Source organism: Anopheles arabiensis, chromosome 2 (assembly GCF_016920715.1).
Source record: "Anopheles arabiensis isolate DONGOLA chromosome 2, AaraD3, whole genome shotgun sequence".
In the NCBI taxonomy this organism is placed as follows: domain Eukaryota; kingdom Metazoa; phylum Arthropoda; class Insecta; order Diptera; family Culicidae; genus Anopheles; species Anopheles arabiensis.
Genome location: NC_053517.1, coordinates 60,741,778 through 60,763,961, shown reverse-complemented (window position 1 = coordinate 60,763,961; position 22,184 = coordinate 60,741,778). Strand labels below are relative to the sequence as shown.

The 22,184-nt window shown below is 42.7% G+C and overlaps 4 protein-coding genes and 1 long non-coding RNA gene across 5 annotated transcripts; 1 reads left to right on the top strand and 4 right to left on the bottom strand.

Moving 5' to 3' along the window:
- Positions 1–6,951: 6,951 nt before the first annotated feature.
- Positions 6,952–10,052, bottom strand: LOC120893181. Its single transcript, XM_040294906.1, has 3 exons — positions 9,700–10,052; positions 7,833–9,557; positions 6,952–7,496 (listed from the first exon to the last, which is right to left on the bottom strand). Exons 2-3 carry the CDS (start codon positions 9,352–9,354, stop codon positions 6,952–6,954), a joined length of 2,067 nt encoding a protein of 688 aa, XP_040150840.1. The 5' UTR covers positions 9,355–9,557; positions 9,700–10,052.
- Positions 10,053–11,734: 1,682 nt separating this feature from the next.
- On the top strand, positions 11,735–12,604 carry LOC120906079. The gene is made up of 2 exons (XR_005740018.1): positions 11,735–12,211; positions 12,273–12,604. It is a non-coding gene; the product is annotated as an uncharacterized LOC120906079 (long non-coding RNA).
- A 766-nt stretch (positions 12,605–13,370) lies between these two features.
- On the bottom strand, positions 13,371–14,733 carry LOC120908899. Its single transcript, XM_040294891.1, has 3 exons — positions 14,644–14,733; positions 13,515–14,501; positions 13,371–13,438 (listed from the first exon to the last, which is right to left on the bottom strand). The coding sequence occupies exons 2-3, from the start codon at positions 14,296–14,298 to the stop codon at positions 13,371–13,373; spliced, it is 852 nt and encodes a 283-aa protein (XP_040150825.1). The 5' UTR covers positions 14,299–14,501; positions 14,644–14,733.
- Positions 14,496–15,500, bottom strand: LOC120908894. The gene is made up of 2 exons (XM_040320396.1): positions 14,644–15,500; positions 14,496–14,576 (listed from the first exon to the last, which is right to left on the bottom strand). The coding sequence occupies exons 1-2, from the start codon at positions 15,478–15,480 to the stop codon at positions 14,496–14,498; spliced, it is 918 nt and encodes a 305-aa protein (XP_040176330.1). The 5' UTR covers positions 15,481–15,500.
- Positions 15,484–16,719, bottom strand: LOC120908890. The gene has a single exon (XM_040320381.1). It carries the CDS (start codon positions 16,717–16,719, stop codon positions 15,484–15,486), a length of 1,236 nt encoding a protein of 411 aa, XP_040176315.1.
- Positions 16,720–22,184: the final 5,465 nt, after the last annotated feature.

The window sequence follows — 22,184 nt, the reverse complement described above, 5'->3', positions numbered from 1 at the left end:
GATTGTTGTTTATTTCCGCTGGACGTTGTTGATTTGGCGAAAATTGAGGACGATGAAAGTTCAAAGGTTGTCGAAATCTTTCATTCCTTTTCGGCAATTTTCTGATATTTTCTGCTATCGGATAAAGCCATTCACTAAAATGTTCAAGTGTTGGTATTTTGTTCTCTTTCTCAAGGCTAGATTTAAATTCGATCCATTTTAATTGCTTATCGGTCGAAAATTTAAAAATTAATTCATCCACTAAACGATGGTCTTGAAGGTATCCCTCTTTTTTAATGGCTTTGAGGTTGATGATCATGTCTTCCAAAGCATCTGACAGATCCGGTATCTTCATCTGGTTCTCGACTCTAACCTTCAATACTTCTCCAAGTAAATCTTGATACACTTGTTCCGGTCTTCCGAACTGTTCTTCTAATTTCTTCATAATGATTGGAACGTTGTCTGGTTCGAGAAACAATCGACGAACACATCTTTCTGCTTCTCCTTTCAATGCATGTTGTAAACGATTTAAGTTTTCTACATTGCTGAAACTTCCTTCCTCGGTGGTTTCTTCAAAGGCACGTTTGAACTTTGGCCAATCTTTGGAAGTGCCATTAAAATTTGGCAAACTATTGAGGGTCATGCGCTTGATATGAGTTGATGAGGTCAAACCACTCATTTTCAACGCTTCAATTAGTGCCTTTAGGGTTGTATCCTGATTTGTGGATTGTGAAATACCCATATACTCCGCCCTATCGTTTTTGCATTTCACGCAAACAAATTCTTCATCTTCATCGGGCAATCGTATCACCTTTACGCATGAAGCGTGAAACCAACGGTCGCATTCATCGCAGCATACCATATCGTCAATGTCATCTGGCTCGGTGCACAAGCGACAAGCACCTTGCTCATTTTCAAGAAAATATGATCTTCTGCTCGCCATTGTTGAAAGTTAGTATACAGTATCGGACAGAAAGATAGGACCCTTTTTTTTCAACGCACCGTGCACTTGTTTTGCCACGTTACTTGTGTTTGTGTGTGTGTGTGTGTGTGTGTGTGTGTGTGTGTGTGTGTGTGTGTGTGTGTGTGTGTGTGTGTGTGTGTGTGTGTGTGTGTGTGTATGTCTGTGTGTGTGCATGTGTGTGTGTGTAGTAGTAGAAAGAGAGTGTGCTTTTTAATGTGTATTTGCAAGTGCGCGGGTTTGTGTCTGAAAAACATAGCTTGCCATGATGTCATATTGCGTTGAAAGTATTGTGATAATGTGTGTTATCATGTGAAACAGCGTGCGTTCACACTTGGATAAAAGCTAAAGTTTGCATCGACAGCAGCGCTTGTTCCTCGGACGAGAACGCAGGTGTGCTGTTTCATGAATGTGAATGCGACACCGGTGCGAAATGGAAACGCGCACAATAGCAATGAACTCGGCATTCCCTCACAGGTGTTTCGCCAGTGCACGCCATTGAAAGGCCTGCGTGCATCTCTGCGTTGAACGTTGTGTGCGTATGGAAAACTTTGTGTGTGCATTGAGCAAGCGCGCAGGTGTTCTTTTCAATGGGTGTTTTGTTTCATGAGCGCGGCAGTAACCTGTTCTGGTTTTGAATGGGTAGATGCTCGCTCGCTTACTCATTGATTGTTTTTATCCATACGCTTTTTTTGCTGCTCTACAACGATGTGATTCATCGCGTATAAAAGCAGAATGCAGGCAGAGCACGGCATCAGTCGTGTCAAAGTTTTTAACCAGTGTGTTCTTGACGGTCTTAGCAAGCAATTTGTATTACAATGGGTCGAGGTAAACATTGTACCGATTATCAGCGCCATATCATTAAGCGAATGGCGGCTGCTGGCATTAAGCGCAGAACGATCGAGTTCGTGATGGAACGATCGCGCACCTTTGTGGCAAACGCGCTTCGGACAACCGAAACGCGCAAGTCACCCGGACGTCCTCGGAAGACCACGGCGGAGGAAGACCGTAAGATTGTTAACATATCGAAGAAACATCCGTTTAGCTCGGCACCAGAGATCCGAGGCAGACTGAAATTGGCGGTGACGCCGAGAACAGTTCAGCGAAGATTGGTCAGTGCCGGGCTACTCGCGCGAGTGCCACGCAAAGTGCCCAATTTAACACCTGCGCATAAAAACGCACGGGTGTTACAGGGTTTCGAATCATATAAGGGAATAGTTCAACCACTTAGGGGAATGTTGCAAATCGGTAGGGGAATGTTGCAAGCAAGCTGTGGATGTTTGCAATCACTTAGGGGAGTTTTGCAATCGATTAGGGGAATGTTGCAAGGGTACTGTGGAGCTGTCATCAGACTGTGGGTGCCGCTGTAAATACCTTAAAATATTTTCGTCAATCTTACTAACTTATCATGTTTAATTATGACTCCGCAGCAGGATTTATTTAGTTTATCATGCGTACAGCAGAATTCCACACGAAAACAACTCCAAACGATGTTTAAAAAAAAACATCATCGGTATCAATTCGTAGCTTTTTACACCGGCGTTGGTGCGTTGAAAACACCATGGTTCTATCTTTCTGTCCGATACTGTACCCTGCGAAACACACCCGCTGTTGATAAAAACTCTTCCTGAGGCAAGTCGGAACAAAGCAGCGCTAAACTGTAGTAGTGTAGGTGAAAGTACGCTGGAAGGGCATGTGTTATTTCCGTGTCCAATTCATGCATGCTAACTACGTAAAAGTTTCTCAGGAAATTCGGAACAGGTCAGTGCAGAACTGAAATAGTTTAGGAGAAGACGCACAAGACAAACACGCTTTCAGTTGTCCTATTAGTAATTGTTTAAATGTCATAACCATGGTGAAACAAGGTGATATAATTTCGTGCTTAGCTTATGTATACGCATTTCAAAAACTGAAAAAGTTATTTGCCGCTATTTGCTTAGAAAAATGTGATCCGCCATTTCTTTTGACAAAAGATAGCAATCAGGCAGGGGTGAACAACCAAGCAGGGCAGATCAACCAGATAATTAAAATGAGGAATGAAGTTTTTTATAGTGCTGGCCAAACGAAACACGAGTCAGGTCATTTACTGAGGCTAGAATTGCGTTCTGACATGAAAAGGAGGCACCGAGAGACAATACCGAATCGGAAGAATCAGAGTGTTTGCATGGCTTGCAAACACTGGCGGAGAGTGTTAATAATTATTAACAACCGATTAGTACAGAAGGTGTTGTTCCCTGTAATTGCCGACAGAGGGCGACGCGGTAAATGATTAGTGTGGACAACGTCCAACACTGGTCGGGCCGAGTACTCCCGAAGGCTCACGATCGGGGCTACGGGAAAGATGAAAGTTCACTCTTTCGCCTTAGCCCGAGACAAGTGACGGATTTTTTAGCGTCTCTCAATAAAATTCTGACTATAAGATAGCTTAAAAACGCTTGTTTTTATTAATAATAATTTACTGCGGGCGAAAGAAAGAGTGCTGTTGAAAACGTCTCAACAGATGGTATATAGGGCTGACAGGAATGAACCGATTTTGCAAATTTATTGTGATGCGGATTGGGCAAACAACGTATCCGATCGTCGTTCAATTTCTGGGTACATTGTGAAACTTTTCGGAAATACTGTAGGTTGGTTGACAAGAAAACAGCAAAGTGTTTCATTATCATCAACGGAAGCAGAGTTGAACGCCTTGTGCACTGGAGCATGTCACACCATTTCGGTGTTGCGCGTATTAGAAGATTTATGGTTGTCCATAACAGATCCGGTACCCCTTTGTGAGGACAATCAATCGACTATGAAAGTGGCGGAAGATTCTAAAGACATAAAGCGGCTCAAGCATGTAGATACAAAATATCATTTTGTTAGGGAATTTGTACAACAAAAACGGATTGAAATCATATACATGCCATCATCAATGCAACAAGCAGATATCATGACAAAGGGTCTATCGCCAAACCTCTTCAAAGGTTTCTGTATTAAGTTAGGATTGGATAGGAAGTATATCAATAAGATTGTTTGAATTATATTTTGGTCTTTGGTTAGGATAGTTAGGATCCTAGAATTGTGTGGGGGTGTTAAGGTATCAATTCAAGTATCGAACTATCCATACGTAAACACAACAACTATGTGTAAACGCGGCCTCATGAACTTTGTATATATACACTCTGATTTCAATAAAACTGTGTAGTCGCATGCTAGCTGTTCTCGGTGGCACTTCATTTGATCACATATCACAACGCAAACCACATATATTCTTTATATCAAAAATGGTCGTATTTTAAATAGCCGCCTAAGGCCCGTGCCTGTGCTCCATCGCATGCGATTTTATCGCACGTGCTGTCAAACGCCTTTTCGTATGATATTGCGATTATTTGGATGATTTTAATAATATAACGATTATGAAAAATTAAGTTGAGATTGTTCCTACAAAACACCACACATTTCGTTTGACAGATAAAATCGGATGCGGCGTCCGAAGAAATAAAAAAAAATTGATTCCGTCGTACGATGAAATCAAAAAATTTTGATTCCGTCGTACGACGAAATCGCACGTCCGACGTTATATGTCAATTCTCATTGTTGTGGACAGACCGCTGGCTCATCCTGAGGGCTCACTGTTGACAGCACGGCTGTCATCCTGTGACGTCCTCAGTGAGGATCGCGGCGCGAGAAGGACCAGTCGTCCTCTCCCCGCATTGCGTGTGTGTGTGCGTTTCTATTTATATACGTGTTATTGTATTATCCATACCAAAGAGTAGAATAAATCACATATTCTGTTTGTGCCGTACACCACCGTTCTCATGTTTGTTTTGTGCGGACACAACACTCATATAAAATTTTGACAGGCCTTCCGATAAAATCGCATCCGATGGAGCACAGACACGGGCCTAACTGCGTGGATCCCGTTGTTGATGTTCAATACAGCAAAAAAATTGAAATAAAGCAGCGTAAATCACACATTTAAGATAAGGGATGAAAGATAAGCGCAGCTTCATTTAAATGTGCACTTCAACACTTAGCAAAACTTCGAGCACCCGAGACTTACCGTAGCAATAGACCAGGGGTCTCCAAACTACGGCCCGCGGGCCGCATGCGGCCCTCAAGAGCTTTTGGCTACCTCGTGGGTAGACCACTTTTTTATTTGGATTCCCAAGATGTCACAAAATACAATTTTTTACAATGTCTTTATCACGCGTTACGCAGTTACGGGAGCACGTCCACTAGCGGATGAGAACGAAAAGAGAAGAGAACGCGTGGTGGGAACGACGGCTTTTTATAATCTTTTAACGGGAAATAGTTTAGTCTGGCTAAGTTGGTAACTATTGCTCGAATTAGGGTGCTCGAATAAGGTTGCTCGAATTAGGGTGTTCGAATTAGAGTGCCCGATATTTTGAATTGACGGTTGACGTCAGCTCCGGACTGTGGTGAGGCTATAACGTGGTCGCCACAAGCTTATAATGCGGCATACGATGACTTTGCCAGAGTTAATATAAATATTACGTTATTATTACTTTTTCAAATAAAATTGTATTTTTTACTTTTCTTAGACAAAAATCAAGCTTTATCAACACGAAGCTGTACAAGTAACGTTAGTATTTTGTTATAAAAACGAGATTTAAACGTTCAATCATCAGTTAAAGGTAGCGTCAAATGGCCCTCAACATTGTTATTTTAGAAGGATTGCGGCCCGCGAACTGAAAAGTTTGGAGGCCCCTGCAATAGACGATGCGCAATCTCAGATTGCGCATATATTTATCTGTAAAACGGATCGGTTTGATATTGTTGTGGGCAGCCGTGCCGACCCCTGGACTTGCCGTGGCAGTTGCGCTGCCACCGGTCAACGTCCAGGAGGACGACAGTGTACACGCACACTGTCGCACACACTAAGCACCGCAAGGCTTAGTGTGTGCCGAGCGCCATACAGGCAGAGTGTGTTAGCGAGCCGATCGAGCAGGAGCTCTCGGCAGGGGCGCTCGGTGCGGCTGGTGCGCGGCCACCGCAATTGTACGTTTTAAAGTGTTGTACGTTCTATTATTATTTATTATGTAAAGTTTTAATATGTATAAATAAAATAATAAGTGCAAAGAGCAGTTAATAAAAGATATATTTATCTGTCAAAAATGTTTATATATCTCGGACATTGTGGAATATATTCACGAAAAGGGGCTTGCTGTGATATTTGGAGGAAATTTGAATGGGAAAGTGTACACCTTTATCGCTGGTCGGTTTGCAACTGTATATTCGTTTGTCCTTTTTTGTATATAATAATTCATGCAGTTCATAGTTCATGCAGATCGAGCAGTTTCTAACGTCGAGTAGTTTATAACCTAATCTTAGTTTCCTAAGGCCGCAAATACACGACGCGCGTTTCCGCGCCCGCGGAAACGCGTATAACAATCCAGCCATATAAATGAAATGTCATTCGAACGCGCTACCGCGGAAACGCAGAGATGCTCATGCTGGATATCTCTGCGGAACTGTTATACGCGTTTGAACGCGCCCGCGGAAACGCGCGTCGTGTATTTGCGGCCTAACGCTTTGTTTTATGCAATTCAAATTTATGTTCGAAAAGAATTATCCAAATTCCAACATTCCCAGCCACCAAAGAAGAACTTCTTTAAATTTCATGCAAAATATAAATCCAAAAATGAGTTCAAAAAAGAATTCAAAAAAAAGTTCGACTCTTGAACCTGACGCTTATCTCCTATCATACTGCTCGTGTGTGTAGATGTGTGAATGTGTGTTGCGTGTATCTTGTTCTGCCATGAGTGCGAAATGTAAACAATGTCGCGTGGCTTGCAGCTGCGCGTTACTCAGTGCCAGTGGTTTCCTTCTGCTCTAAGTTGCTAATTACGTCCGGATTCGGCAAAACCGCCAGACGATTAGCTGCGCGGACGATTTGCTTCCCTGAAGCAGTGCGCAGTGTAACGACGCGAACTACATCGTCCTTTCCAGGGTGTACTGCAACGATGCGCCCCATCGGCCACGAGGTAGGATGTACATTGTCTTCCTTAATAATCACCAGTGTATTTTCTTTCAGAACCGCTGATTTCCCGTTGCAATATTGGCTCGAGCTTGTATTCCCTCAAGTAGTTGCTCGGTGTCTCGGTGTAATCGATGATTGGTACCGCTTGCAGATTGCCACCGACGAGGAAGTGTCCCGGTGTCAATGGTTCCAAGTCCGACGGCTCATCGGATAGAGGTGTAATTGGTCGCGAATTCAAACATTGCTCTACCTGGGCAAGTAGGGTAAGCATGCTCTCCTGTGTGATGCTTGTTGTTCCTATTGTTCTGACTATATGCTTTTTAGCTGCCTTCACCGCTGCCTCCCATAAACCTCCAAAATGTGGTGCTCTTGGTGGGATAAACTTCCACTTCATCTGATTCATCGCGCACCAATCAAATATAGCAGCTCGATCATGTTCGTTGCACTTTAGCATCTTGTATACGCGATTCAGCTCATGTGCCGCTCCCTTAAAGGTGGTTGCATTGTCGGAATGCAGTTCACTGATTTGACCACGACGTGCAATCAAACGACGAAGTGCATTGATAAATGCTGTTGATGTTAAATCGCCAACCAGTTCGATATGTACCGCTCTTGTTGAAAAACATACAAATATGGCGATGTATGCTTTAATCGGACTTCTGTTGCGTATGGTTTGTTTTATATAGATTGGTCCGCAATAGTCTACTCCGCATACTGAGAATGGTCTTGTTGGTGTGACTCATGATGTTGGCAAATCGGCGATACTTTGCTTAACAAGTGTGGGTTTGGCCTTAAAACATGCGTGGCAACTGTGGTACACAGACTTGCACAAATTACGACCGCCAATTATCCAAAAGCTTTGGCGTAGTGTTGTTAAAAGCAGTTGTGGTGCAGCATGCATCTTACTCAAGTGTATCGAAACAGCTAGTAGTGCGGACAGTGGATGTTTCGATGATAATATTACCGGGTGTTTTTCTGATTCCGACAGATGTGCGTTACTGAGCCGGCCACCAATGCGCAGAATACCTTGCGTATCTATGAAAGGGGAAATCCATTTTAATTTGGAGTTCTTCGGAATCTCTTTGCCCTTCTGCAGGTGTTGTATCTCCTCGGAAAAGGTGTCTTGTTGCGAAAGATAACACAACTTGAGTTCTGCCGCCTTGAGTTCGTCTACAGTGAGTGGTAGGATGTCCTTAGCATGGACCTTGTTTCCTACGCGGCGCTTTGCGTTTTGTATAAAGCGCAAACAATGTGAAACAACTCTTTGCAGTTTGTGGTAGATCGAAAATCGTGAGAACAAACTGTTTCGAAATTCGCAGATTAATGCTGTGCTTGCAACCCGTGACGATAGGTTTTCTTCTTCTGCGCTCTCATCTTCGCTTGGTGATGGTGTGTTCTGTGGCCATTCTTCCGAGTTGCGTGCTAACCAATGTGGCCCGTGCCACCAGCGCTCACACACTAGCAACTTTTCCGGAGTTAAAACTCGCGAAATGTCGTCTGCTGGATTGTCCGAGCCTGGAACATGCTTCCAGCATTGTATTCCAGCCGTTTGCTGAATTTTTGCAACCCTGTTTGCAACGAAGGGCTTCCATCGATTTGGTGCTGAATTCAGCCAGTGAAGAACAGTCATGGAATCGGTCCAACAGATGGTGGTAGCAGAAATTTTCAGTGATTGCTGGACTTTCTCGTTTAGGAGTGTGGCTAGTCGTGCTGCACATAATTCCAATCGAGCTATGGAATGTGAATTGGATAACGCAACGACCTTTGACTTGGCTGTTAGCAGCTGCACGGTTACTCCTTCCATGCTTTCAGCCCGAATGTAGCAACAAGCACCATATGCTAGTTGTGATGCGTCGGCAAAGATATGAATTTGCAGACTTGTTGCCGTGCATTGCGATATGTACCGTGGGACTGTCAAATTGCGTAGTGAAGATAGTGTAGAGTGAAATTTCGACCATTCATGCTGTAAGTGCGATGGTAGCTCGCTGTCCCAGTCATATGCCTTTCCATTAATCTTGAGAGCCCATAGTTGCTGCATGAACATCTTTGCGATGATGATCGTTGGGCCCAGTAACCCGAGGGGATCAAATATCTTGGCGATATATGACAAAATTAACCTTTTCGTCATGCTGGGTGTTGTAGGTGGTATCTCAATACGAAACCGTACTGTATCAGTTGCCGGTTCCCAAACGATGCCTAACGTGGATACTTGTTTCGAGCTCTTCCAGTCGTGCGTGAGTTGTACCGCCACATCTTCAGAAGGAACGTTCTTCAATGCTTCGGTGCGGTTCGACGCCCATTTCTTCAGCGTGAAGCCAGCTGAATTTAGCATGTCTGAGATTTGCCTTTGTATAACGATTGCTTCGGACAAATCATCGGTACCCGTTAGCAAATCATCTACGTAAAAATCGTTCATGTCCGCATTCATTGCCAAAGGATACTCTTCCTTGTGATCAAGAGCAATCTATTTTAGGGTCCTGGTTGCTAAAAATGGAGCAGAGGCTGTGCCGTACGTAACCGTCTGTAGCTCAAATGTCGATATAGGATCTGCAGGATGTTCTCTGTACCGGATGCGCAGATAGTTACGGTCATGAGGGCTATGTAAAATTTGACGATACATCTTCTCTACGTCTGCAGTGAGAGCAATGGCACGAGAACGAAACCGAAGGATAATCGATAAAAGATCTTCTTGAACGACTGGTCCCACTAAGAGTTTGTCGTTCAATGAGTAACCACTCGAAGTCTTACAGGATGCATCGAACACGACACGCACCTTCGTGGTTGTGCTTGATTCCTTAATGACAGCGTGATGTGGGAGGTAGTAATGCTCTACCGAATCGTTTGCAGCACTGGTAAGTCGCTTCATATGCCCCAAATGCTCATATTCTTTCATAAATTTCACATACTCTTCTTTCATTTTAGCATTGGTGTTCAACCGCCGTTCGATACAACGCAGTCTGCGATCGGCTATTTCCTTCGACTCTCCTAAAACGATATTAGGGTTGGAGTTAAATGGCAAACTAACGACATACCTTCCACTTGAGTTGCGAACAGTTGTTGCTACGAAATGCTTCTCGCAAGTATTCTCCTCAACCGATAGCACAGGATCCTCGGCTATGGTTTCACTCTCCCAGAACCGCTGGAGGGCTATGTAAAATTGCCGTTGCCGTTGCCCTGGTTGACGAATGAGACCGGCCACCTTGATACCACTAGCTGCTTGATCCTTCACGAAGTTGTTGGTCGATTTCAAGATTTGGATACGATCTTGCACGAAGTCGATCACATCCTTATATTTGTCCGTCGTGAAGTGCACGGAATGTTTCTCCCAAGCCAACAATGTCTCTCGATCCAACTTCATCAGCAGCATGTTTGAGAGGGGTGTATCCCACGAGTCAATCGGTTCATTCAGCTTTTTCAACCCGTTGACGAAGCGGGTGAATTCATCCACCAGGTGTGTGAGCTTATCAACGCACACCATTTGCACTCCCGGAAGGTAGTGCAATTTGCGATAGTATTCGCGAATCAAAAGACGAGAATTGTCGTACCGTTTAAGAAGCGCCGCCCAGGTAACCGAATAGTTGTCCACCGTTAAAGGTGTATGCTCGAAGGGTACCGCCGCGTCCCCCTTCAACGATGACAGTAAGTATTGTAGCTTCGCGATAGATGGAAGCTCGGCTGAAGCGTCGATCATTGCGATGAAGCGATCTCGGAAAGAAAAGCCATTTTGTGTGATCTCCGTCAAATGTTGGAAGTTCGATTTTGGGCAAACGTAAATTTGGCGCGTGGGGTCGACCGAATGCAAGCGTTGAGGAAGCCAAGCCCGTTGTATCGTTGAGCGAACCTTCTTCCTTTGGCTGTCTTTCCCGTAGAAATGATTTTAGCTTGCGACAGCGTTCTTCAATGTCGATCCGTTCCATTATGCTGGCTTCGACCGCTTCGTCTTTATCTTCAAGCTCTTCCAGTTTCGAAACTGCGGTGAAAAACTCTTCCTTATGTTTCGCCAGATCTTCTAACGCCTCTGGAATCTGCTTGGCATCATCACTCGAATATTTCGCCTGGAACCGTTCCAGCGATTTTATGTTCTCCAGGGCGATCCTCTTTTTCAGTTGCACTGCTTTAATTTTCTTATCCATTGCACAAAGAAAATACTGCGATATCACACGAAAATAACGAACAAAGCGATGGCGCGAATTTCAAAATGATGGCGTGTAACCGACCGTTGCCCTTGATGCGGGGCGATATGCGATGGCGGGAATTGTCACGGAATGACTTGCACACTTGACGACGAATACCGAATTCCACTCTTGATGCAGAATGAAACTTATTTCTTCTCCGTATATCACAATCCGGTTCGAAGGACCAAAAATGTGAAATATATTCACGAAAAGGGGCTGGCTGTGATATTTGGAGGAAATTTGAATGGGAAAGTGTACACCTTTATCGCTGGTCGGTTTGCAACTGTATATTCGTTTGTCCTTTTTTGTATATAATAATTCATGCAGTTCATAGTTCATGCAGATCGAGCAGTTTCTAACGTCGAGTAGTTTATAACCTAATCTTAGTTTCCTAACGCTTTGTTTTATGCAATTCAAATTTATGTTCGAAAAGAATTATCCAAATTCCAACATTCCCGGCCACCAAAGAAGAACTTCTTTAAATTTCATGCAAAATATAAATCCAAAAATGAGTTCAAAAAAGAATTCAAAAAAAAGTTCGACTCTTGAACCTGACGCTTATCTCCTATCATACTGCTCGTGTGTGTAGATGTGTGGATGTGTGTTGCGTGTATCTTGTTCTGCCATGAGTGCGAAATGTAAACAATGTCGCGTGGCTTGCAGCTGCGCGTTACTCAGTGCCAGTGGTTTCCTTCTGCTCTAAGTTGCTAATTACGTCCGGATTAGGCAAAACCGCCAGACGATTAGCTGCGCGGACGATTTGCTTCCCTGAAGCAGTGCGCAGTGTAACGACGCGAACTACATCGTCCTTTCCAGGGTGTACTGCAACGATGCGCCCCATCGGCCACGAGGTAGGATGTACATTGTCTTCCTTAATAATCACCAGTGTATTTTCTTTCAGAACCGCTGATTTCCCGTTGCAATATTGGCTTGAGCTTGTATTCCCTCAAGTAGTTGCTCGGTGTCTCGGTGTAATCGATGATTGGTACCGCTTGCAGATTGCCACCGACGAGGAAGTGTCCCGGTGTCAATGGTTCCAAGTCCGACGGCTCATCGGATAGAGGTGTAATTGGTCGCGAATTCAAACATTGCTCTACCTGGGCAAGTAGGGTAAGCATGCGCTCCTGTGTGATGCTTGTTGTTTCTATTGTTCTGACTATATGCTTTTTAGCTGCCTTCACCGCTGCCTCCCATAAACCTCCAAAATGTGGTGCTCTTGGTGGGATAAACTTCCACTTCATCTGATTCATCGCGCACCAATCAAATATAGCAGCTCGATCATGTTCGTTGCACTTTAGCATCTTGTATACGCGATTCAGCTCATGTGCCGCTCCCTTAAAGGTGGTTGCATTGTCGGAATGCAGTTCACTGATTTGACCACGACGTGCAATCAAACGACGAAGTGCATTGATAAATGCTGTTGATGTTAAATCGCCAACCAGTTCGATATGTACCGCTCTTGTTGAAAAACATACAAATATGGCGATGTATGCTTTAATCGGACTTCTGTTGCGTATGGTTTGTTTTATATAGATTGGTCCGCAATAGTCTACTCCGCATACTGAGAATGGTCTTGTTGGTGTGACTCATGATGTTGGCAAATCGGCGATACTTTGCTTAACAAGTGTGGGTTTGGCCTTAAAACATGCGTGGCAACTGTGGTACACAGACTTGCACAAATTACGACCGCCAATTATCCAAAAGCTTTGGCGTAGTGTTGTTAAAAGCAGTTGTGGTGCAGCATGCAGCTTACTCAAGTGTATCGAAACAGCTAGTAGTGCGGACAGTGGATGTTTCGATGATAATATTACCGGGTGTTTTTCTGATTCCGACAGATGTGCGTTACTGAGCCGGCCACCAATGCGCAGAATACCTTGTTTATCTATGAAAGGGGAAATCCATTTTAATTTGGAGTTCTTCGGAATCTCTTTGCCCTTCTGCAGGTGTTGTATCTCCTCGGAAAAGGTGTCTTGTTGCGAAAGATAACACAACTTGAGTTCTGCCGCCTTGAGTTCGTCTACAGTGAGTGGTAGGATGTCCTTAGCATGGACCTTGTTTCCTACGCGGCGCTTTGCGTTTTGTATAAAGCGCAAACAATGTGAAACAACTCTTTGCAGTTTGTGGTAGATCGAAAATCGTGAGAACAAACTGTTTCGAAATTCGCAGATTAATGCTGTGCTTGCAACCCGTGACGATAGGTTTTCTTCTTCTGCGCTCTCATCTTCGCTTGGTGATGGTGTGTTCTGTGGCCATTCTTCCGAGTTGCGTGCTAACCAATGTGGCCCGTGCCACCAGCGCTCACACCGTATTCCAGCCGTTTGCTGAATTTTTGCAACCCTGTTTGCAACAAAGGGCTCCCATCGATTTGGTGCTGGATTCAGCCAGTGAAGAACAGTCATGGAATCGGTCCAACAGATGGTGGTAGCAGAAATTTTCAGTGATTGCTGGACTTTCTCGTTTAGGAGTGTGACTAGTCGTGCTGCACATAATTCCAATCGAGCTATGGAATGTGAATTGGATAACGCAACGACCTTTGACTTGGCTGTTAGCAGCTGCACGGTTACTCCTTCCATGCTTTCAGCCCGAATGTAGCAACAAGCACCATATGCTAGTTGTGATGCGTCGGCAAAGATATGAATTTGCAGACTTGTTGCCGTGCATTGCGATATGTACCGTGGGACTGTCAAATTGCGTAGTGAAGATAGTGTAGAGTGAAATTTCGACCATTCATGCTGTAAGTGCGATGGTAGCTCGCTGTCCCAGTCATATGCCTTTCCATTAATCTTGAGAGCCCATAGTTGCTGCATGAACATCTTTGCGATGATGATCGTTGGGCCCAGTAACCCGAGGGGATCAAATATCTTGGCGATATATGACAAAATTAACCTTTTCGTCATGCTGGGTGTTGTAGGTGGTATCTCAATACGAAACCGTACTGTATCAGTTGCCGGTTCCCAAACGATGCCTAACGTGGATACTTGTTTCGAGCTCTTCCAGTCGTGCGTGAGTTGTACCGCCACATCTTCAGAAGGAACGTTCTTCAATGCTTCGGTGCGGTTCGACGCCCATTTCTTCAGCGTGAAGCCAGCTGAATTTAGCATGTCTGAGATTTGCCTTTGTATAACGATTGCTTCGGACAAATCATCGGTACCCGTTAGCAAATCATCTACGTAAAAATCGTTCATGTCCGCATTCATTGCCAAAGGATACTCTTCCTTGTGATCAAGAGCAATCTATTTTAGGGTCCTGGTTGCTAAAAATGGAGCAGAGGCTGTGCCGTACGTAACCGTCTGTAGCTCAAATGTCGATATAGGATCTGCAGGATGTTCTCTGTACCGGATGCGCAGATAGTTACGGTCATGAGGGCTATGTAAAATTTGACGATACATCTTCTCTACGTCTGCAGTGAGAGCAATGGCACGAGAACGAAACCGAAGGATAATCGATAAAAGATCTTCTTGAACGACTGGTCCCACTAAGAGTTTGTCGTTCAATGAGTAACCACTCGAAGTCTTACAGGATGCATCGAACACGACACGCACCTTCGTGGTTGTGCTTGATTCCTTAATGACAGCGTGATGTGGGAGGTAGTAATGCTCTACCGAATCGTTTGCAGCACTGGTAAGTCGCTTCATTTGCCCCAAATGCTCATATTCTTTCATAAATTTCACATACTCTTCTTTCATTTTAGCATTGGTGTTCAACCGCCGTTCGATACAACGCAGTCTGCGATCGGCTATTTCCTTCGACTCTCCTAAAACGATATTAGGGTTGGAGTTAAATGGCAAACTAACGACATACCTTCCACTTGAGTTGCGAACAGTTGTTGCTACGAAATGCTTCTCGCAAGTATTCTCCTCAACCGATAGCACAGGATCCTCGGCTATGGTTTCACTCTCCCAGAACCGCTGCATGGTCTCCTCCAGTGGAGTGTCGTATGCAGATAGATGGCACAGCCGCGGACCGATGGACGAATGATGAGTGTTGCCGGTGACAACCCAACCAAAATGGGTTTCGACCAGCCACGGTTTGCCTCTACCGATAGAGCGCTTGCGACCGGTGTGGAGCTCCCAGAACGTATCGCCTCCGATGACGATGTCGATTTGCCCCGGACTGTTAAAGGTGCTGTCCGCCAATGCCACGTCCGGCATTTTCCATGAAGAGACGTCCGTTAATGATGTAGGGATGTTTGCGGATGGCGTGTCCAGAACCAAGAAAGTCATCTCCGTTGAGAAGGGTTGTGTCTTGGACTGAACGGTAGCGACGATGGAACTCTTGATCTGCTGTACTGCATTGCCGATGCCCGATACAGCGACGTTGACCCTTTTGCGACTCGTCAGCAGTTTCCGTGCGAACTCCTCAGCGATGAAATTAGACATGGATCACGAATCCAACAAAGCCCTTGCTTCATGGGTGTTCCCGTAGTCATCCTTGATCTGGATGTTTGCCGTCGCCAGAAACACATTGTCTTCATTCGACTGCCGCTTCGATGCGACGACGTCCCGTCGCTGTTGCACCTCCTTGGCGATGAACACTGGACAATTGCGCAGTGTGTGGTCTTCGGAACACTCCAATGGACACTTTGGCTGTTGGGTGTGCGCAGTCGATGCAGCAGGAGCCGAGCGAGATGTAGCTGCATTCGCGATGAATCTCCGTTGCCCTGGTTGACGAATGAGACCGGCCACCTTGATACCACTAGCTGCTTGATCCTTCACGAAGTTGTTGGTCGATTTCAAGATTTGGATACGATCTTGCACGAAGTCGATCACATCCTTATATTTGTCCGTCGTGAAGTGCACGGAATGTTTCTCCCAAGCCAACAATGTCTCTCGATCCAACTTCATCAGCAGCATGTTTGAGAGGGGTGTATCCCGCGAGTCAATCGGTTCATTCAGCTTTTTCAACCCGTTGACGAAGCGGGTGAATTCATCCACCAGGTGTGTGAGCTTATCAACGCACACCAATTGCACTCCCGGAAGGTAGTGCAATTTGCGATAGTATTCGCGAATCAAAAGACGAGAATTGTCGTACCGTTTAAGAAGCGCCGCCCAGGTAACCGAATAGTTGTCCGCCGTTAAAGGTGTATGCTCGAAGGGTACCGCCGCGTCCCCCTTCAACGATGACAGTAAGTATTGTAGCTTCGCGATAGATGGAAGCTCGGCTGAAGCGTCGATCATTGCGATGAAGCGATCTCGGAAAGAAAGCCATTTTGTGTGATCTCCGTCAAATGTTGGAAGTTCGATTTTGGGCAAACGTAAATTTGGCGCGTGGGGTCGACCGAATGCAAGCGTTGAGGAAGCCAAGCCCGTTGTATCGTTGAGCGAACCTTCTTCCTTTGGCTGTCTTTCCCGTAGAAATGATTTTAGCTTGCGACAGCGTTCTTCAATGTCGATCCGTTCCATTATGCTGGCTTCGACCGCTTCGTCTTTATCTTCAAGCTCTTCCAGTTTCGAAACTGCGGTGAAAAACTCTTCCTTATGTTTCGCCAGATCTTCTAACGCCTCTGGAATCTGCTTGGCATCATCACTCGAATATTTCGCCTGGAACCGTTCCAGCGATTTTATGTTCTCCAGGGCGATCCTCTTTTTCAGTTGCACTGCTTTAATTTTCTTATCCATTGCACAAAGAAAATACTGCGATATCACACGAAAATAACGAACAAAGCGATGGCGCGAATTTCAAAATGATGGCGTGTAACCGACCGTTGCCCTTGATGCGGGGCGATATGCGATGGCGGGAATTGTCACGGAATGACTTGCACACTTGACGACGAATACCGAATTCCACTCTTGATGCAGAATGAAACTTATTTCTTCTCCGTATATCACAATCCGGTTCGAAGGACCAAAAATGTGAAATATATTCACGAAAAGGGGCTGGCTGTGATATTTGGAGGAAATTTGAATGGGAAAGTGTACACCTTTATCGCTGGTCGGTTTGCAACTGTATATTCGTTTGTCCTTTTTGTATATAATAATTCATGCAGTTCATAGTTCATGCAGATCGAGCAGTTTCTAACGTCGAGTAGTTTATAACCTAATCTTAGTTTCCTAACGCTTTGTTTTATGCAATTCAAATTTATGTTCGAAAAGAATTATCCAAATTCCAACATTCCCGGCCACCAAAGAAGAACTTCTTTAAATTTCATGCAAAATATAAATCCAAAAATGAGTTCAAAAAGAATTCAAAAAAAAGTTCGACTCTTGAACCTGACGCTTATCTCCTATCATACTGCTCGTGTGTGTAGATGTGTGAATGTGTGTTGCGTGTATCTTGTTCTGCCATGAGTGCGAAATGTAAACAATGTCGCGTGGCTTGCAGCTGCGCGTTACTCAGTGCCAGTGGTTTCCTTCTGCTCTAAGTTGCTAATTACGTCCGGATTAGGCAAAACCGCCAGACGATTAGCTGCGCGGACGATTTGCTTCCCTGAAGCAGTGCGCAGTGTAACGACGCGAACTACATCGTCCTTTCCAGGGTGTACTGCAACGATGCGCCCCATCGGCCACGAGGTAGTGTTATGTTCTTTCAAAATATTAAATAAACACGATGTGTTTAGTTGGAGCTTGGACGCTAAATCATGCGCAGCGCGAGCTGCGCATTCCTTTTTATTCGAAACTGACAGTATTTCAAGACGGATCGCTATCGCTTAAACCGTGCACAACGGTTTCAGGTCATGGCAATATTGGTCATAATGCCATAACACGCCCAACCAAAAAAAATTTTTTTTTTTTTTACATACAATATTTCTTAATCCTATTTTTATGGACGATTTCTGTTCTATCACCTATCTTTAGTTCAACATTTGGACCGGTTTCTTTAATAATAGTATAAGGTCCTAAAAATGGTTGCTCTAACTTACTAGCCGTTTCATTTCTCAACAAACATTGATCTCCTGGCTCAAAAATCTTGATTTTACTTGTTTGGTCATACTTTAATTTTACCTTATGTTTGTTATTTATGAGCTTTTCTCTGACTTCTCGATGTGAAATTACCAATTTAGCTTGTAAGGTTTTTATATAGTTGTCTAAATCGTAATGCATTTCCTTTTTAGGGTTTTCTAAGCAATTCGAAGGAATATTAGGCAGTCGGCCATATAATAAAAAAGAAAGGGGAATAACCTGTTACTGTATGTACAATGTTGTTGTACGAAAACTCATAGAATTGAATCCAATCCTTCCAAGCTAGTGGGTTGTCTTTGCAATGGATTCTTAGGAAATTCCCTAACATTTTATGTGAATTTTCCAAGGCTCCTATGCTTTCATGGTGATATGCCGTGGAATTTAGTTTTTCAATATTAAGTTGTTTGCAAAGTTCGATGAATAGTTTTGACATAAACTCTGCTCCTCTATCCGTGCAAATGATTTTTGGTATCCCATATTTGAGAATTACTTTTTCTACGAATGCCTTTGCTACCGTTTCCGTTCTTTTGTCTGTAATAGGTGTTGCTGTGATGAATTTAGTAAGATCGCATTGTGTTGTCAAAATATATTCACAACCTTCTACTTTCACAAGTGGTCCTACCAAATCTAAATATATTTTTTCCATGGGCTCGCTAGCAGTAGACGTTATTGTTAATGGTATTTTTGGTTCACTTATCTTTTGTTCACCTGACACTCTTTACATTTTTTAACCATGTTCCGTACATCTGTATCTATGCCCTTCCATGTATATCGTTGTTTAATGGTTTTCAACATTCTATTTACTCCTGCATGTCCTGCTGTAGGCAGAATATGATGATCGTTCATAATGAGCAATTTTAATTCTTTTTCACAATCTTTGATTATATTTATATCCCTTTGCATTACTACTATTTTTGGAAGGTTTTTATATTTATCATTTTGATGTTTTCAAGAAGTTTTTTGATCTTCTCATCATATTTCCTTATTACCAGTATCACCTCTTTCCCTATTTCTTTTTTTATTTTCAAAATATCGAGCAATATTCTCCGTAGATGAATTATGCTTTGTGTATCGGGAATTTTGATTTTTTCGTTTGTTGCTACAACATTTTTTATCTCAGGGCAAACTACGAGCTCTACGAATACAGTTTTTGATGAAGGCTGTGGATTGTTCGGAATGTTCTTGTCTGAAGAAGCGTCATTTTGTTTAGAAATCATAGACCTTGTTGTTGTTAGTACTACGTCATGATTGAGTGTTTTGAGATCGTCACTCGACATTCGAGAAAGTGCATCTGCCACCACATTATCAGTTCCTTTTGTATACTGGATCACGAAATCGAACTCCTCTAATGCAAGGCGGAATTTAGTGAGTCTGCTTGATGGGTCAGTCATTGTAAATAAGTAGACCAGCGGTCTATGATCAGTGAAAATTTCGAATGTTTTTCCAAACAAATAGGGACGAAAATGTTATGTAGCCCACACTACTGCTAGCAATTCCTTTTCTATTGTACCATAGTTTAATTCGGCTTTGTTCAAAGCTCTACTTGCATAAGCTATGGGTTTCCCATTTTTATTTTGTAAGACTGCACCGATGGCTGTTCCCGATGCATCCGTATGTAATATGAATTTATTATTTTCGCTGAAATCCGGAAAGTCTAAAAGTGGTGGATTTATAAATTTTTGTTTAAGTGTTTCAAATGATTGATTACATTCTGGAGTCCATTTGAAAGGAACATTTTTCTTGTGAGCATATTAAGCGGCATACAAATGCTAGCAAAATTTTGTATGTGCTTCCTATAGTAATTGGCAAACGCAATGAATCGTTTAACTTGATCTGCGCTGGTTGGTACAGGCCAATTCTTAATACATTCAATTTTTGCTGGATCAGGTTTTATCCCTTCATTAGAAATGTAATGTCCAAGATAAACCAATTCTTTTTTTAGAAAATGACATTTTTCAGGATTTAATTTTAAATTGACTTTTTGTAATCTAGTAAAGGTAGCAATAAGATTTGTATTATGCTCCTGTAAGTTTTTCCCGAAAACAATAATGTCATCAAGATAAACCAAACATTTTTCTTGATTTAGTCCTGACAAAGCAATTGTCATAAGCCTCGAAAAAGTTGATGGGCTGATTTTAAGACCCATAGGTAATCTTGTCATCTGATATTGGCCCGTTGCTGTGGTAAATGCTGTTATTGGCCGGTCCTCTTTATTAAGTTGAACTTGGTAGTATCCTTGTGACAAATCAAGGTGCGAGAAATATTTGGCACCAGCCAATGAATCAATTACTTCCTCTATATTAGGAAGTGGAAATTTATCATCTTGTATAACTGAATTTACTTTCCGATAATCTACTACTAGCCGCCATTTTTTCGTATCATTTGATGATTTTTAAGGTACCAATAAAATAGGGCTATTCCAGTCGGATTGAGCGGGTTCAATTATGTTCTCATTCAGCATTTTATTAATCTGTTTTTCTGTTTCACTTTTCTGAAAATATGGCAACCGATATTGCTTTGAATAGCTTGGTGTTACATTAGTTTTTGCTTTAATATTAGCTTGAAGACAGCTTGAAGGTTTAAGAACGTCATTATTGAGACAAAAAATATCGTTAAATTTTAAACACAATTTTGAAATCATTTTTCTTTCATCATCTGTTAAATGTGCTAAATTTAATTCTTTAAGAAGTTGTTTGGCCCTGTCAGTATTTTCATCGTTTCTTTTAAATTCAATTATATTATAAGCTTCAGCAGGTTGAATTATTGGTTTGAAATTTTTAATGGAAGTTGGTTTGTTTGAAAAATTAACTAACTTAACAGGAAGTTTCCCATTTATTGGTGTTGCTAAACTGTTGGCAACAAAAACATGTGGCGATAATTGTTCACTCATTATTACAGACATTTCAGTTGTATCTGTATCAACATATGTAAGTAATTCAGTTCTTGCAGGTATATGAAAATTATTATAATATTTAGGTGGGGTAAAAGAAATTTTCATTTTAGAAAAATCAAAAATAGCATTAAATTGTTTTAAGAAATTGGTACCAATTAACCCATTAATATCTGACGGTAAATTATTTAGTACATGAAAACGAATAGGATATTTATTATTATCAATAGTTATTGTCGTGTCGATATATCCCATAGTTTGAGTATTGCCATTAAGGCCTCTGACCATAAACTTATTATGAGGATTAATATATACATGGTTGGGAATACATCGTTGTGCAATAATGCAACAAGATGCTCCGCTATCGATAATAAATTGGATTTTTTTTGAAAAAAGGTGACCAAAAATTTTAACGGTTTTGATTATATCAAAATCAACGAAATAAATCCAACAAATTTACGTCTTCCTCTTCCTGCGTTGGTGCATCATTGGCTGAAAAGTTTTCGTGTTGATGTGTGTTGTTTGGATTTGACCTATTTGGCAAAAATGATGAACTTCCACGAAATGCATTATTGTTTCCCCTTTGATTTCCTCTTAAGTATCGAAAACCAGATGGTCGGCGATAACCACCTCGGGCTCGCATGGGTGGTCGATTGTACCAGTTTTGTCGATGGTTCCACAATGCATCATGGTTTCCATCATTGTTTTCAAATTCAGAGGAACATTCCAAAGCATCAGAAATCGCCTTGCTTAGTGTGGGAGGATTTCTTGCTTTCAGAAAAAATTTTGTTGTTGGATTGGATAGTCCCCCTATAAACGCACGTATAGCTGTTGTTTCCACTATATTTTTCGCAGAACCTTCCGGAACAAAATTTCCAGCTGAAACATGGGCCGCTGCTAGTTTTGCAGACAAAGCTTCAATTTCTGACCCATACTCGGAAATGTCACGCTTTCCTTGCCTCTTGGTTCCCATCTCGTGTTCCACCGCCAAAGGTGTCATTTTTACAGCGAATTTTTCTTTTAGGAGTTTAAGCGCCTCCTCAATTGTATTAGCAGGAGTGATAACTCCATGCGCTACGCCTGTCAGTGTGGTTCTCAAAAATTTTAAAAAGTGATGCTCATCTACACCTTCTGAATATTCTCGAAACAACTCAACACTTTCTATATAATTCGCAAGGTCTTTTGAATTACCATCATATGGTTTAATTAGTTTTAATCCTAAATTCAAGTCAAGTTTTGTCGTCATTGTCGCGTTTTTGTTTGTCTGCTTGTTGCAAGTGTTTTGTCTGAACAC